General features: G+C 46.6%; 2 protein-coding genes across 2 annotated transcripts in view; one reads left to right on the top strand and one right to left on the bottom strand.

The window, feature by feature from the left end:
• LOC140389072 (uncharacterized) overlaps positions 1 to 9,972 on the top strand; it is an 85,762-nt gene extending 75,790 nt beyond the window's left edge. The window contains exon 4 of the mRNA XM_072473233.1: positions 7,245 to 9,972. Coding sequence (XP_072329334.1) covers positions 7,245 to 8,126 — 882 coding nt within the window. The 3' untranslated portion in view covers positions 8,127 to 9,972. The remainder of the gene's footprint in view (positions 1 to 7,244) is intronic.
• LOC140390141 (uncharacterized) lies at positions 823 to 4,522 on the bottom strand. The gene is given in 3 exon segments (XM_072475073.1): positions 823 to 1,983; positions 1,985 to 3,605; positions 4,316 to 4,522. Coding segments are annotated over 2 exon segments (1,281 nt in total). The 5' UTR covers positions 3,139 to 3,605; positions 4,316 to 4,522; the 3' UTR covers positions 823 to 1,856.
• Positions 9,973 to 14,916: the final 4,944 nt, after the last annotated feature.

Genomic DNA, 14,916 nt, shown 5'->3' with positions numbered 1-14,916 from the left:
TTACTCCACATAAATAATCCACAAAGAAAATTATCATATTTACATAACAAAACTCGGTCCATTTTTTTCTGTCATGACATACACATTGCACATGTAGTCTTTAAAGTGTTCAGGTCTTCACTTCCAAATGGTAACTTTGCAGATGCTGTAACATTCTTTGCAAACACTTTGGAGCAGTTGAAGTGTTTTGAGAAAGATGCCGTGAAGTGGTTTTTGGTCAGACTCTACCATCACTTTCTTCCAAACAGGTACTAACTGAAATGCTCACAAAGAAAGACAATATGCAGGCACTCTTTCTCAATTTGAACACCGCATTATTCAGTTTGCGTTAATGCTCTGGATATAAACATACCGTTTGTCCTTGCTGCATGAGGGTTGCTCCAAGTCCTGTATCACTGGCATTTCACTGCAGGGTGACTTCATCATTGGCGCCATAATACCTCAGCACCGGAGTTGTCGTCACTAGTTGTTTTATGTGAGTGAAAGCTGCTCTTTGTTCTGTGCCCCAACACCACTAAACACCCTTTGCAGTGAACTTGTGTAGGGAGATTCACACTCTGATGACAGATTTGGGCAAGAAATAGACTGGGTAGTTTTTTTTTTAATTTAATATTTTTTTATTCTCCTCCTTTTTCACATTTTCTCTCAAATTTACACCCAACAATAATAATCAGTCACAAATATGTCAATCCCCATATCAATAACAACGATCCCATCCTCCCACCATGTTCACATAAACAAATGACAAAAAGAAATCAGGAATCACCCATAGTCACCATCAACACACCCCCCCAACTCTCCCTCCCACCCACCCCACCCCCAACTAATGTTCGATGTTATTCAGTTCTTGAAAGTGCATAATGAATAATGCCCATGAATTGTAGAACAATGCCCATGAATTGTAGAACAGACTGGGTAGTTCTTATGTGGGTTTATTGATGTTCCATGAGGCTCAACTACTGTGTGAAGGATTTCTGACAAAACTCATACTGATATCTCGCATAGAAGATGTCAAGAAAGCTTTACCCCAAACTTCACACTAGAATGGTTGTTCCCTTCTGTGGATCCTCTGATGGAGCTTTAGATGACTGTAAGAATGATTAGTTGCACTCCTCACACTTCAAATGTTTCTCCCCTGCATGGACTGTCTGATGGACCAGGGGCTTTGAAAGCTTTGTGAAGACTTTTGTCAGACATCTCACACCTGAACTGTACTTCCATGTGAATGCATCGGTGTGTGCAGAGAATCTGAGAATGATTTGTTGCGCACCTCACATTTGAACTGCGTCTCACCTGTGTGAATGCGCTTGTGGGCGTAGAGGCTCGATGAACATGAGAATTGGAAAAGATAAGAAAGAATAAAGAGTTTTTTTCTTCAAGTGTGATCATTTTCCTTATGGCCTATTTATAGGGAGTATCTTGTAAGGTTTAGCTCACTTGGCGAGACTGCTGTTTGTGATGCAGAGCAAGGCCAGCAGCATGGGTTCAATTCCTGTAATGGTTATACATGAAGTCCCCACCTTTCAACTTTGCCCCTCACTTGAGGTGTGGTGATCCTCAGGTTACACCACCACCAGTCAACTCTCCCCCTCAAAGGGGAATGCAGCCGATGGTCATCTCAGACTATGGTGCTGCAGAAAATTGATGAATTCAAGAATATATTGTCGCACACCACATGTTTAATGGCTTCTCCCTCCTGTGTTAATGGTTCTCCCTTCCGTGGACAATCTGATGGAACAGGAGTTTTGATGAACCTTGGAATGATTTGTTGCATACCTCACACTTGAATAATTTCTGCTGTGTGGATCTTCTGATGGACCAGCTTCAATACTCACATGAAGCCTTTGTCACACATCTCACACTTGAAAGGTCTTTGCCCAGTGATTACGTTGGTGTGAACAGAGATTCTCAGACCGCGAGAATGATTTGTCACACATCTCACACTTGAAAGGTCTTTGCCCAGTGATTACGTTGGTGTGAACAGAGATTCTCAGACCGCGAGAATGATTTGTCACACATCTCACACTGGAATGGTTTCTCCCCAGTGTGAATGCGTTTGTGGACACGGAGGTTTGATGACTGTGTGAATGATTCGTCACAGACCTCGCACCTGAACGGTCTTTCCCCCGTGTGAGTGCGTTGGTGGACATGGAGATTCGATAACCTAACAAATGATTTGCTGCATACTTCACACTGGAATGGTTTCTCCCCAGTGTGTATGTGTTGGTGGACACGGAGGGTCGATGACCGCGAGAATGACTCCTCACAGACCTCGCACGTGAATGGTCTTTCCCCTGTGTGAGTGCGTTGGTGCACAAGTAGGTTTGATGACTGCGCAAATGATTTCTCACACATCTCACACTTGAATGGTTTCTCCCCTGTGTGAATGCGTTGATGGACACGAAGGGTTGATGACCACAAGAATGATTCATTACACACCTCGCATGTGAACGGTTTCTCCCCGGTGTGAGTGCGTTGATGGAGACGGAGAGTCGATGACCATGCAAATGATCTATCACAGACGTCACAGGTGAACGGTCTTTCTCCAGTGTGAGTACGTTGATGTACATTTAGGCTTGATGACTGAGTAAAGGATTCATCACACACCTCACACGTGAATGGTCTCTCTCCTGTGTGAGTGCGTTGATGTACACGTAAATCCAATGACCGCAAGAATGATTTGTCACATACCTCGCATCTGAACGGTTTCTCCCCAGTGTGAATCCGTCGGTGTCTCCGGAGGGCTGATGAATCTGAGAAGGCTTTGTCACATATCTCACACATGAATGGTTTCTCCCCGGTGTGAATCCGTTGGTGTACACAGAGAGTCGATGACTGTGTGAATGATTCATCACAGACCTCGCACTTGAACGGTCTCTCTCCTGTGTGAGTGCGTTGATGGACACGGAGGTCCGATGACTGCAAGAATGATTTATTGCACACTTCACATGTGAATGGTTTCTCGCCTGTGTGAATCCTCTGGTGTCTCAGAAGCTTGGAGGAACTGGTGAAAGCTGCCTCACACACCTCACACCCAAAGGGTTTCTCCCCTGTGTGAATCCTCTGGTGTATTAGGAGGCCTGATGATTTCACAAAAGCTTTATCACAAACCTCACACTTAAATCGTTTCTCTTCCATTTCGCTGCCCTTGTGTTAACAGAGATTATTACAGATGCATCTTGGGTGTTCGAAGATCCTATCAGCCCATGGAGTACTCCTCACACCTCATACTTGAACAGCTTCTCACTTGTCGGAATGAGTCAGTAGTTCTTGAGGCATGATGAAATATTGAATTTGTCACCACACTTAGAGCTCACTCACACTTTTTCCCAGAGTCAACCTGACCAATCACCCAGAGGTGAACCTGGAGAAAGGCTGGTTCTGATGGAAGGTTCCACACCAGTGACCAGTTTCAGATCTGATGACATGTCAAAGCTCCCCTGACTCGACCGATTTCCAGATGATGGTTTGCTGTCCAACTTTCTTTGTGTTGAGCATTGCTGTGAAGGGACTGGATGTCTTCCACATTTGTTCCTTGGGTGATGGCAGGATCTATCCGAGGTGTCTATCCTCAGTATTCTATGGTGTAGTACAGTGTAATCCTTCTGTAAAACAGAAAAAGGAAACATGATTTTCTCCAACTTCACTCCTCTTTTGCTGAAGGGGCTGACTTCTCAGTTAGAGAATGTTCCACAGTGAGTGCCAGTCTGCTATTCCTCTGTGTGGGGATCAGATACAAGTCCTTTCTTTTTCCTTACTTGAATGTCACTCGTTTCCAGCAGGGACACTGGATAGTGACCAGGAGCAGATAACGTGGCTACTTTCTTTCCTCTGCCCAGACCCCCATTTACCCAAACACCATGAGAACAATGGAAACAAGTTGGACAGAGTGTAAAATGGACTATCGATTCACTATGAGCCCTGGTTGATGACCAGTTTTACCCTTCGAGTATATGTTTAAAACAAAAACACCGAGGAGAAATGTTAATTCAATGGAGATTTTGAAATTTCTCCCCTTATTTTCGTAATCATTTCAAGGAAACACACTGAGCAGAAAGTGCCAAAAGCTAAGGAAAATATTGCTTCAGTGGAGCTGATTGAAGGGTTCTGGTTTATCCTGGGAAATTAGATACACTGCACTCACTCAGACTGCACATCCCAAATTCAGCTCTCAGACACAGCACTGGGCAAAACTATCAAATCCAAGCCCAGGCTTTTGGGAAAGGCCGAGGCCTTCAGTTAAAATCTTTAAAGAAGACATTAAAAGACATTTCAATAAATGTGTCTCTGCCCCTCCCAGATAATGACACCTCACCTTCTCATATTCAGTAATGACCCATCAACAAAACTCAGCCTGTAAATCAGAAGAGAAATGCTTCCAATAAACACTCAATCCAACACACAGCCAATCAAATAGCTCGGCTCTCTGATTGACGGCTGTTGCAGCAAATCGGCGAAACGGTTATTTTGTAAACCCGCCCACATTCACAATGTCCAATCCCTGTCCCTGACCGGAATGCAGGGTTCAATGGTTCGCGGATTTTTCTGGTTCCGCGCAGACACTCAGACAACCATTACCCACACTGTCCTCGGAGCATGCGCAGTGAGGAGAGGCAGCATGGAATCGAGCCAGTCCGCAGTGCCTGATGGGGGTTGTAGTTCTGCCGCGCGTAGCGGCGGTTGGTGAGTTGGAATGTAAGGAAGCGCGAGGCCGAGCGGCTGAATCGAATTGAAAAGCAGAGACTGACCCTTGGTCGGAACCAGAGCGATGGCGGTGGGAAGATTCATGGAGCAGCCGCAGAAATCAGTTGGGCCGAATGGTCTGTTTATGTACTTTAAACACGAGAATCAAAACGAAAAATGCTGGAAATACTCAGCAGGTCAGGCACTGCCTCATCGCCTCGTCCCCGACGCTCCACCCCGTGGGCCGATGGTCAAATTGAACCTTATTGTATTTTGTGAGAATCGATCTCCGAGTCACCAGTCACTCCTCCCCCCAAGGAAGAGGAATTCGCCAAGTGCAGTTTACACCGAGTTACAGCAGAACTCCCCAATCCTGTGGTTACTCCCTCAGTAACAGAGTTACTCCCCAAACACTGACTCAAACTCCTCACCCACTCTCCTTTCTGTCCCACACTCCCATCACCCTCTCCCTTTCCTGGGTCCCTCTGCTGTACATGTGTTGATCTCACTGCAGGTCATCACTGTCCTGGATGCTGTGGGTCTTCCTCGTCTGATCTGCTGCCAAACACATCCGAGGCTACACATCCCACACTGATGATGTCAGTTTGGAAGCCTCCGAGGATGAAGAATGCTTTTCCCACACTAGAAATCTCTGTCAACATTTACCAGGGGAACTGAGACAGCAGCTGCAATAAGTGAGGTTTTATTCAGATGGGACAATGACAAGTTTAAATCCCCACCTGAGCTGCTGCTCAAAGTCGCCTCCGTTTCCCCGGTCAGTTTCCCAAACTTCAGGAAACTCCTGTTCCTGCAGAAATATTTGGATTGTCTGTGAGAGACGTCAATCAGAGAGCCCACCCACTCTGCCCATTCTCTCCTCTTCCTCTACCACAGCTGCTTCACTTCCTGTAGGGACTCCAAACCAAGTCAGGAGATGGTGAGTGAAGGAGCAGAATTTAGAAGAATTACATTGCACAATATCCACACTAATGTTCAGGCAGTCTGACTATCCTGTGGGCAATCAGGTGTGCAAATGCCCCTTATGCTGTGTGAGAAGACCCAGCTCAGAGACCTGTTTACTCGGTGCTTTGTGCTGAGCTGTTTGATTGGCTGTGTGTTGGATATTGAGTGTGTTTATTGGAAGCATTTCCCTTCTGATTTACAGGCTGAGTTTTGTTGATGAGTCATTTCTGAATATGAGAAGGTGAGATGTAATTATCCGGGGGGGGGGGGGGTGCAGAGACATATTTATTGAAATATCTTTTAATGTCTCCTTCAGTGATTTTACCTGAAGGCCTTGGCCTTTCCCAAAAGCCTGGGCTTGGATTTGATCGTTTTGCCCAGTGCTGTGTCTGAGAGCTGAATTTGGGATGTACAGTCTGAGTGAGTGCAGTGTATCTAATTTCCCAGGATAAACCAGAACCCTTCAATCAGCTGCATTGATGCAACATTTTCCTTAATTTTCAGCTCTTCTTGCCCAGTATGTTTTCTTCAAATAATTTTGAAAACAAAGGCGGAGGAATTAAAAAATCTCCATTGACGTAACATTTCTCCGGAGTGTTTGTGATACTAAATAGATGCTCAAAGGGTAAAACTAGTCTTCGCCAACAAAACTGAAACTCTTAGTGAATTGATAGTCGGTTTTACACTCTGCCTGACTGTCTTTTCCATTGTCCACACGGTGCCTGGGAAGATGGGGGCTCTGGATGGAGGAATGAAAGTAGCCACGTTGTCTATTCCTGGTCACTATTCAATGTCCCTGCTGGAACTAGGAATTGACATTCAAGTGAGGAAAAAGAAAAGACTTGTATCTGATCCCACACAGGGGAAAAGCAGGCTGACACTCAATGGGGCTGGTTTAGCACACTGGGCTAAATTGCTGGCTTCTAAAGCAGACCAAGGCAGGCCAGCAGCATGGTTCAATTCTCATACCAGCCTCCCCGAACAGGCGCCGGAATGTGGCGACTAGGGGCTTTTCACAGTGACTTCATTTGAAGCCTACTTGTGACAATAAGCAATTTTCCTTTTCATTCATTTCATTTTCATTCATTCATTTCGTGTAGAACAGTCTCTAACTGAGGAGCCATTCCCTTCAGCAATGGGGGATGAGGGTGTTGGAAGAAATCATGTTTCCTTTTCCTGTTTTACAGAAGGATTGCATCGTCCTACACCAGAGAATATAGAGAGAATAGATACCACAGATAGATCCTGACCATCACTCAAAGAATAACTGCAAAACTGTGGGAAGACATCCAGGTCCTTCACAGCATTGCTCAACACAGAGAAGGTTGGACAGTGAAACTATCATCTGGAAATCAGTCAGGTCAGGGGAACTTTTGATATATCATCAGATCTGAAACTAGTCAGTGGTGTGGAATCTTCCACCAGAACCAACCTTTCCGAAGGTTTGGCGTTATGTGATTGGAAGAAATGTAAGTAGACTCCATGTCTGGTGAGAGCTTCAATCATTAATTGAGCTTCGAGAACCACTGTGCGAGGCTGTTTAAGTGTGAGGAGAGCTCCGCAGGCTCATAGGATCTCCGGTCACACAAAGTGCATAACAAAAGGACAGCTACATGGAAGAGAAACCGTTCAAGTGTGAACTATGTGACCGAGCCTTCGCACAATCATCGACACTCGTGAATCACCGACGCATTCACACCGGGGAGAAACCATTCAAATGTGAAGTGTGCAACAAGGGCTTTACACAGTTATCTGGTCTGGTCAATCACCAGCCCATTCACACAGGGGAAAGACCATTCACCTGTGAAGTGTGCAACAAATCATTCTCACAGTCATCGACCCTCCTTGTACACAAACGCATTCATACAGGGGAGAAACCATTCAGGTGCAAACTGTGTATCAAATCATTTTCAGATTCATCAACCCTCCGCAGGCACCAACGCATTCACACAGGAGAGAAACCATTCATATGTCAGGTGTGCGACAAATCATTCTCGTCATCATCAGATCTCCGCATACACCAACGGATTCATACAGGGGAGAAACCGTTCATGTGTGAGGTGTGTGACAAATCATTCTCGTCATCATCAGATCTCCGCATACACCAACGCATTCACACTGGGGAGAAACCATTCAAGTGCGAGGTGTGCAACAAATCATTCTCACAGTCAGGGAATCTCCGCACACACCAACGCACTCACACAGGAGAGAAACTGTTCAAATGTAACATATGTGAAAAATCATTCTCTGACTCAACGCGACTCCTGCTCCACCAGAGGATTCACACAGGGGAGAAACCGTTTAAGTGTGAGGTGTGTGACAAATTATTCTCTGTGTCATCGAGCCTCCGTGTCCACCACCGCATTCACACTGGGGAGAAACCATTCACGTGCAATGTGTGCAACAAATCATTCTCAAGGTCATGTAACCTCCTTGTTCATCAGAAGATACATACAAGGGAAGAAACACTTGAAGTGTGAGATTTGTGATGAAACTCTCATGATGACTTTGAACCTCCAGAAGAACAGAGGAATCGCACAAGGGAGAACCTCTTCAAGTGCAATGTTTGTGAGAAGGCTTACACCACACTCCTCTGACCTGAAGCCCCACCAGATTCAATCTGAAAGAAACCATTCAGGTGTGAGGTGTGTGACAAGGCTTTCACACAGTCAGTGTATCTCCTGGTCCATCAACATTCTCACGCAGGAGAGAAACTCTATGAGTGCGAGTTCTATAATGAAGCCTTCGCATATTTATTGGACCGACTGGAACATCAGTGACCCCACACGGGAGACAAACCCATCCAATGTGATGTCTGTCAGGATTGTTTCACCTGCTCCTCTCTCACCAAACACCAACATCTCCTCGCGGACTTGAAACCTTCTGATCACCTTCTCTCCAACTGTTTTTGAAGGAAGTTGATGAAGCTCGTACAGTGTGAGTAATCTTCCAGATTAAATAAGAAGCAACAGCACAACATGCTTTGGAATCAACTCAGCAGAAACATTGAATTTGACAGACAAGCATCTTGCTCCGATAAAACAAACTCCACAACAAGATATAACTCTTCAAATGTTACATGAAGTGGTGATGAAAGGATGGCCTGAAACTATCAAGGACACACTTGTTGCTGTGAGAGAGTATTGGGCAGACAAAGATGAAAAGATTGTCCAAGATGGTATCTTTTACAAAAGGACTAGGGTGATTATCTGAAGAGATGAAAAAAGAGATTGTGAAGCAGATCCACACAAACCATCAAGGTTAGTCTGGGGAAGGCAAGAAAAGTCCTCTACTGGCCAAACATGAGCAATGGGTTTAAGGAGCACACCAGCCAGTGCAGTGCTTGTAATTAACATTAAGCTAAGCAAGATAAAGAGCTGATCATGATTCGTAACATCCAGGTAGACCATAGATGGAGTGGATCTCTTCACTCTCACTGGACCCGATTATCTCATTATATCTCCATTCAAATGGAAAGGCTGAGACAGCAGTGAATATTGCAAAAGAGGTGGTCAAAAGTCAACTACATTCAGCACAGATGTGCAGAAGGGAATGTTAGAGTAGAGAAACATTCCTACTGAAGGTATGGAAAGGCGATTAAGGGCAGGAGAACCAGTAAAAGGGGGGTCTGGGGAAGGTGGTACTGTTTGTGTAAGCCATGTTGGCTGGGGTTTGTCACTGCAGGGTGTGGGGGGGAGTTGGTTGTATTGTTTTGGTCTTGTTGAAACCTGATGTTTAAAAATTAAAATGATAAATGCCTCAATCAAATATTTTCTTTTTTAAAAAAAGGAGTGAGTGACAAGATCAAAGTGAAACGACAGAAAACCAAATTTCACTTTACTAAAACTTCCACATCATTGCCAGAGCTGGGAGTCAGAGAGCCAGTCAGAGTGAAAACATTCAACAAATGTCAGCTCACTGGGTAACTTGGGACCTGTGTAGAGAAGTTGTCAGCTCAGTTGTCCACGTTGAATTTGACAACCAGATCTATCGTTACAACCGCAGACATCTACATACAATTGGAGAAGCTTCTCCTTCATAGCAGACAGCTGATGAGGCAGATCTGATTTTACCAACTGAGCAAGGAACGGAACGACCATCAGTCCCAGAGGTCAACCGGTCTCCCAACATCATTCCTCAATGTAATAATGATGTGACTTGTTCACCTTACACTCTTTCAAGATTCATTTCATGTTCTGGGAATTTGTTATTTTGGTTGATTCAAGGTTTGGTGTAAGTTGAATATTGTGTTGTTGTTTGCTGTTTTATCAGTCTTCTGTAAAGATTTACGACTGACAATAAATACACTTTTTATCCGAACCTGAACTACCTGATCTCACAGCATAGTGTGTTCCTATTCGCTGAAACACTCAGGAGCCCACAGCAAGAGACCTGTACACAATATATTGGTCAATGTCACAGTGGCTGATATACTTTCTCCATCAATGGGTTTAGAATTTCCAGTTTACAGGAAGCATAACATTTCCCGAAGAGTGAAAGACTTGTATTTATTGTGATGAATACAGGAATTTCAGATATATTGTATTATATGTAGTTGGTGCAGTAAGGGTTAAAAGCCTGGGTTAATATTTGACTGCTACCACTACAATTTTTTTAAATCCTGGTTTGAAAGGCTTTTTGGAGACAGAGGTGCAATTAACGCATCATAAAAGTTGGGCGAATGGAATTTTTAATAAATGTTTTTGTAAAGGCATTTATATATATATATCAAACACAACCACAACCAAAAATAGAGCAAACAGAAATTCAAATAACAAATCAATATCTAACACTCCACCCTCCCTGCCGCTACCCTCCACCTCCCCACCTTCCTTTTTTAACCCGGCCCCTCCTACTACTGACATCTTAACTATTCTCGAAGTAGTCGATGAACGGTTTCCATCTCCGGGCAAACCCTTCCACAGTTCTCAAGGTGAACTTGACCTTTTCTAACCTGAGGAATTCCACGAGGTCGCTCACCCACACCCATGAGTCCCTCCATTCCAGCAAGATCCGTTTCCGGGCTACCGGAGAGGCAAAGGCCAGCACATCAGCCTCTCCCGCCCTCTGGAGTCCCGGGTCATCCGACACTCCAAAGATTGCCACTTCTTCATCTTCACCCTCAACACCTCTGACATAATGTCAGCAAACCCCCACCAGAATCCCTCCAACTTTGGACAGGCCCACAACATGGGCATGGTTCGCAAGCCCATCCGCGCACTGCCCACACTTATCCTCACCCCCTCAAAAATCCTTCTCATCCTGGCCACCGTCATATGTGCCCAGTGAACAACCTTGAATTGAATAAGGCTGGGCCTCGCACACGAAGAGGATGCGTTCACTCTCCTCAAAGCCTCCTCCCACAGCCCAGCCTCCCCCTCCCCAGCTCTTCCTCCCACTTACGCTTGACTTCTATCGGGGCGCCTTCCCAGTCCATTAGTTCTTTGTAGATCTGCCCTCACCCACCTCTGTTTTCGACACCACCTTGTCCTGCAACCCAGGTGGTCGGCATCTGCTTCCTCACATAGTCCCTCACCTGGAAGTACCAAACCCATTCCCGCTTGGCAGCTAATATTCCTCTCTCAGCCCCTCCATGCTCGAAAAGCTGCCCCCGACGAATAGGTCCCCAAACTGCTCAATCCCCACCTGGAGCGAACCTATGATTCCTGCAGATCACTGCGCAAACCAGGCCCCTTCCAGCCTCAGGTGCTGCCGCCACTATACCCACAACCTCAGGGCCGCCACCACAACCAGACTTGTGGAGTACCTGGCCAGCGAGAACTGCAGAGGCGCCGTCAACAGTGCCCCTAAGCTACTGTCCTTACAAGAGGCTGCCTCCATCCACTCCCATGCCGATCCCTCCCCCACTTCCTCACCATGGCTATATTTGCTGTCCAGTAATAGTTCATCAAATTTGGCAGGGCCAGCCCACCTCCCACGTCCCCGCTCCAGAAGCACCTTCTTCACCCGTGGGGCTTTACCCGCCCACAAAAACCCCGAAATCAGTGCATTAACCCTCCTTAAAAAAGTATTTGGAATAAAGATCGGGAGGTTCTGGAACACAAATAAAAACCTTCGGTGAACCGTCATCTTCACAGACTGCACCGGCCCCACCAACAACAATGGGAGCACGTCCCACCTCTTAATACCCCTTCATTTGCACCACCAGTCGTGCCAAATTCAATTTATGTAGCTGCTCCTATCCCCGCGCCATCTGGATATCCAGAGACCTGAAACTCGCCCCCATTACCTTGAACAACAGCTCACCCAGCTTCCTCTCCTGGCCCCTCGCCTGGATCGGGAAGACCTCACTCTTCCCCATGTTTAATTTGTACCCAGAGAACCGGCCGAATTCCTCCAATATGTCCAATACCTTCCAGTGGGTTTGATATATAGAGCAATAAATTGTCCACATACAGCAAAATCCTATGCTCAATCCCCCCCTCCCTGCATTATCCCCTGCCAACCCCTTGATGCTCTAAGCGCCATTGCCAATGGCTCAATTGCCAAGGCAAAAAGCAGCGGGGAGAGTGGGCATCCGTGCCTTGCCCCATGATGCAACCTAAAATACCCCAAACTCACCCGGTCCATCCGCACACCCTGCCGGCGCCTGATACAACAACCACCAGACCCAGTCCAGAAACCCCTGCCCAAACCCAAACCGCCCCAGCACCTCCCACAAGTAATCCCATTCCACCTGGTCAAAGGCCTCTGTGTCCATAGCGACCGCTGCCTCCACATTTCGTCCCTCCAGGGGCATCATTATAACATTTAACAAAAGCCTAATATTTGCCGACAGGTGCCTCCCTTTACAAACTCTGTCTGGTCTTCCCCTATCACCCCCGGCATACAGTCCTCAATCCGAGAAGCCAAGATCTTCGCCAGCAACGTGGCATCCACATTTAACAATGAAACTGGGCAGTAGGTCCCACACTAGGTCCTTATCTAAAATTAAGGAAATTGAGGCTGACAACAACGTGTGTGGGGGGGGGGGGAATCTCTTCCTTCTCCTTTGCCTCATTTAATGCCCTTACCAGCAGGGGCCACAGGTTACATAGAAGATAGGAGCAGGAGGTGGCCTTTTGGCCCTACGAGCCTGCTCCCCCATTCATCACGATCATGGCTGACCATCCAACTCAATAGCCTAATCCTGCTTTCTGCCCATAGTCTTTGATCCTATTCCCCCCAAGTGCTATATCCAGCCATCTCTTACAATATATTCAAAGTTTTAGCATCAACTACTTCCTGTGGCAATGAATTCCACAGGCTCACCACTCTTTGAAGAAATGTCTCCTTATCTCTGTCCAAAATAGTTTACCCTGAATCCTCAGGCTGTGACCCCTGGTTCTGGACACACATCATTGGTAACATCTTCCCTGCATCTACCCTGCCTAGTCCTGTTAGAATGTTATAAGTCTCTGTGAGATTCCCCCCTCATTCTTCTGAACTCCAGCGAGAACAATCCCAACCTAGTCAATCTCTCCTCAGATGACAGTCCTGCCATCCCTGGAATCAGTCTAGTAAACCTTCGCTGCACTCCCTCGAGAGCAAGAACATCCTTCCTCAGAGAAGGAGACCAAAACTGCACACAATACTCCCAAGTGTGGCCTCACCAAGGCCCTGTACAATTGTAGCAACACATCCGTGCTTCTATACTCTAAATCTCTTGCAATGAAGGCCAACATACCATTCGCCTTCTTTACCGCCTGCTGCACCTGCATGCCTGAGAACGTTTTTAAAAATTCCACTGAGAAGCCATCCGGGGCCTTCCCGCCTGCATCGTCCCCATACTCTCCAGCACCTCCACCAATCCAGTGGGCGCTCCCAGCCTCTCCACCAGGTCCTCCTCCACCTTGGGGACTTCAACCCATCTAAAAACCACCTTATCCTCTCCAACCCGGCTGGGGGCTCCGAATCATATAGCCTCTTGTAAAAGTCCTCAAATACCCCAATCGGGTCCAAGACCATATTATCCCTCCTATCCTTCACCTTTCCAATCTCCCTCTCCACCTCCTGCTTCCTCAATTGGTGTGCCAACACCCTACTCGCCTTTTCCTCATATTCATAGACTGCCCCCTGGCCTTCCTCAGCTGCCCTACTGCCTTACCCGTAGATATCAGTCCAAACTCCATCTGGAGTTTCTGCCGCTCTTTCAATAACCCAGCCTCCGGGGCCTCTGAAAATCTCCTATCAACCTGCAGGATCTTGTCCACCAATCTCGCCATCTCCGCACGCTCCATCTTGTCCCTATGCGCCCTTGTCGATACAAAAACCCCCGTCACCACTGCTTTCAGTGCCTCACATAGTGTGGCGGCTGAGATCTCACCTGTGTCATTCAGCTCCACATACCCCTGAATAGTAGCCCTCACCCGCTCACAAACTACTACTACTGGTTTAGCTCACTGGGCTAAATCACTGGCTTTTAATGCAGACCAAGGCAGGCCAGCAGCACGGTTCAATTCCTGTACCAGTCTCCCCGTACAGGCGCCAGAATGTGGCGACTAGGGGCTTTTCACAGTAACTTCATTGAAGTCTACTCGTGACAATAAGCGATTTTAATTTCATTTCATTTTTCATTTCATTTGATTTTCAACTGCTAATAATCCCACATCTAACCTCCACTGCGGACGCTCTCCCCCCCCCCCCCCCCTCCCCGATCCATCTGCAAGTCACCCAATGCGGCGCATGGTTAAAGACCACAATCGCCGAGTCCTGCGAGCCGACCACCCCTGCCAACAAAGTCCTATCCAGCACAAAGTAGCCAATCTAGGAGTACAGCCTCTGTACATGGGAGAAGAACAAAAATTCCTTCATCCTCAGCCTACCAAACCTCCACGGTCCACTCCTCCCATGCTCTCCATAAACCCTTTCAATCCCCTTGCCACCTCCGATACCCTTCCCAATCTTGGACTCAACCGATCTAATTACGGCTCAATTAATGCATTAAAAAACCCCATTATCAGCCGGTGTGAGACCAGGTCTGGGATCTTACCAGCACCCACCTTATGAATTCAACATTGTCCCAATTTGGGACATTAACGTTCACCAGGACCACTGGCATCCCCTCCAATTTCCCACTCGCCATTACAAACCTCCCTCCTGAGTCTGCTACTATATTCCCCACCGCAAACGCTACCCGCTTATTTATTAGGACCGCCAGTCCCCGTGCCTTCATATCCAATCCTGAGTGGAAGACCTTACCTACCCACCCTTTCTTTAGACTGGTCTGCTCCCCAATTTTCAGGTGTGTTTCCTACAAGAATGCCACAA

The sequence above is a fragment of the Scyliorhinus torazame genome, chromosome 14, assembly GCF_047496885.1.
Source record: "Scyliorhinus torazame isolate Kashiwa2021f chromosome 14, sScyTor2.1, whole genome shotgun sequence".
NCBI classification, from domain to species: domain Eukaryota; kingdom Metazoa; phylum Chordata; class Chondrichthyes; order Carcharhiniformes; family Scyliorhinidae; genus Scyliorhinus; species Scyliorhinus torazame.
The sequence above is the reverse complement of the archived record's forward strand: the minus strand, read 5'-3'. Positions and strand labels throughout refer to the sequence as shown.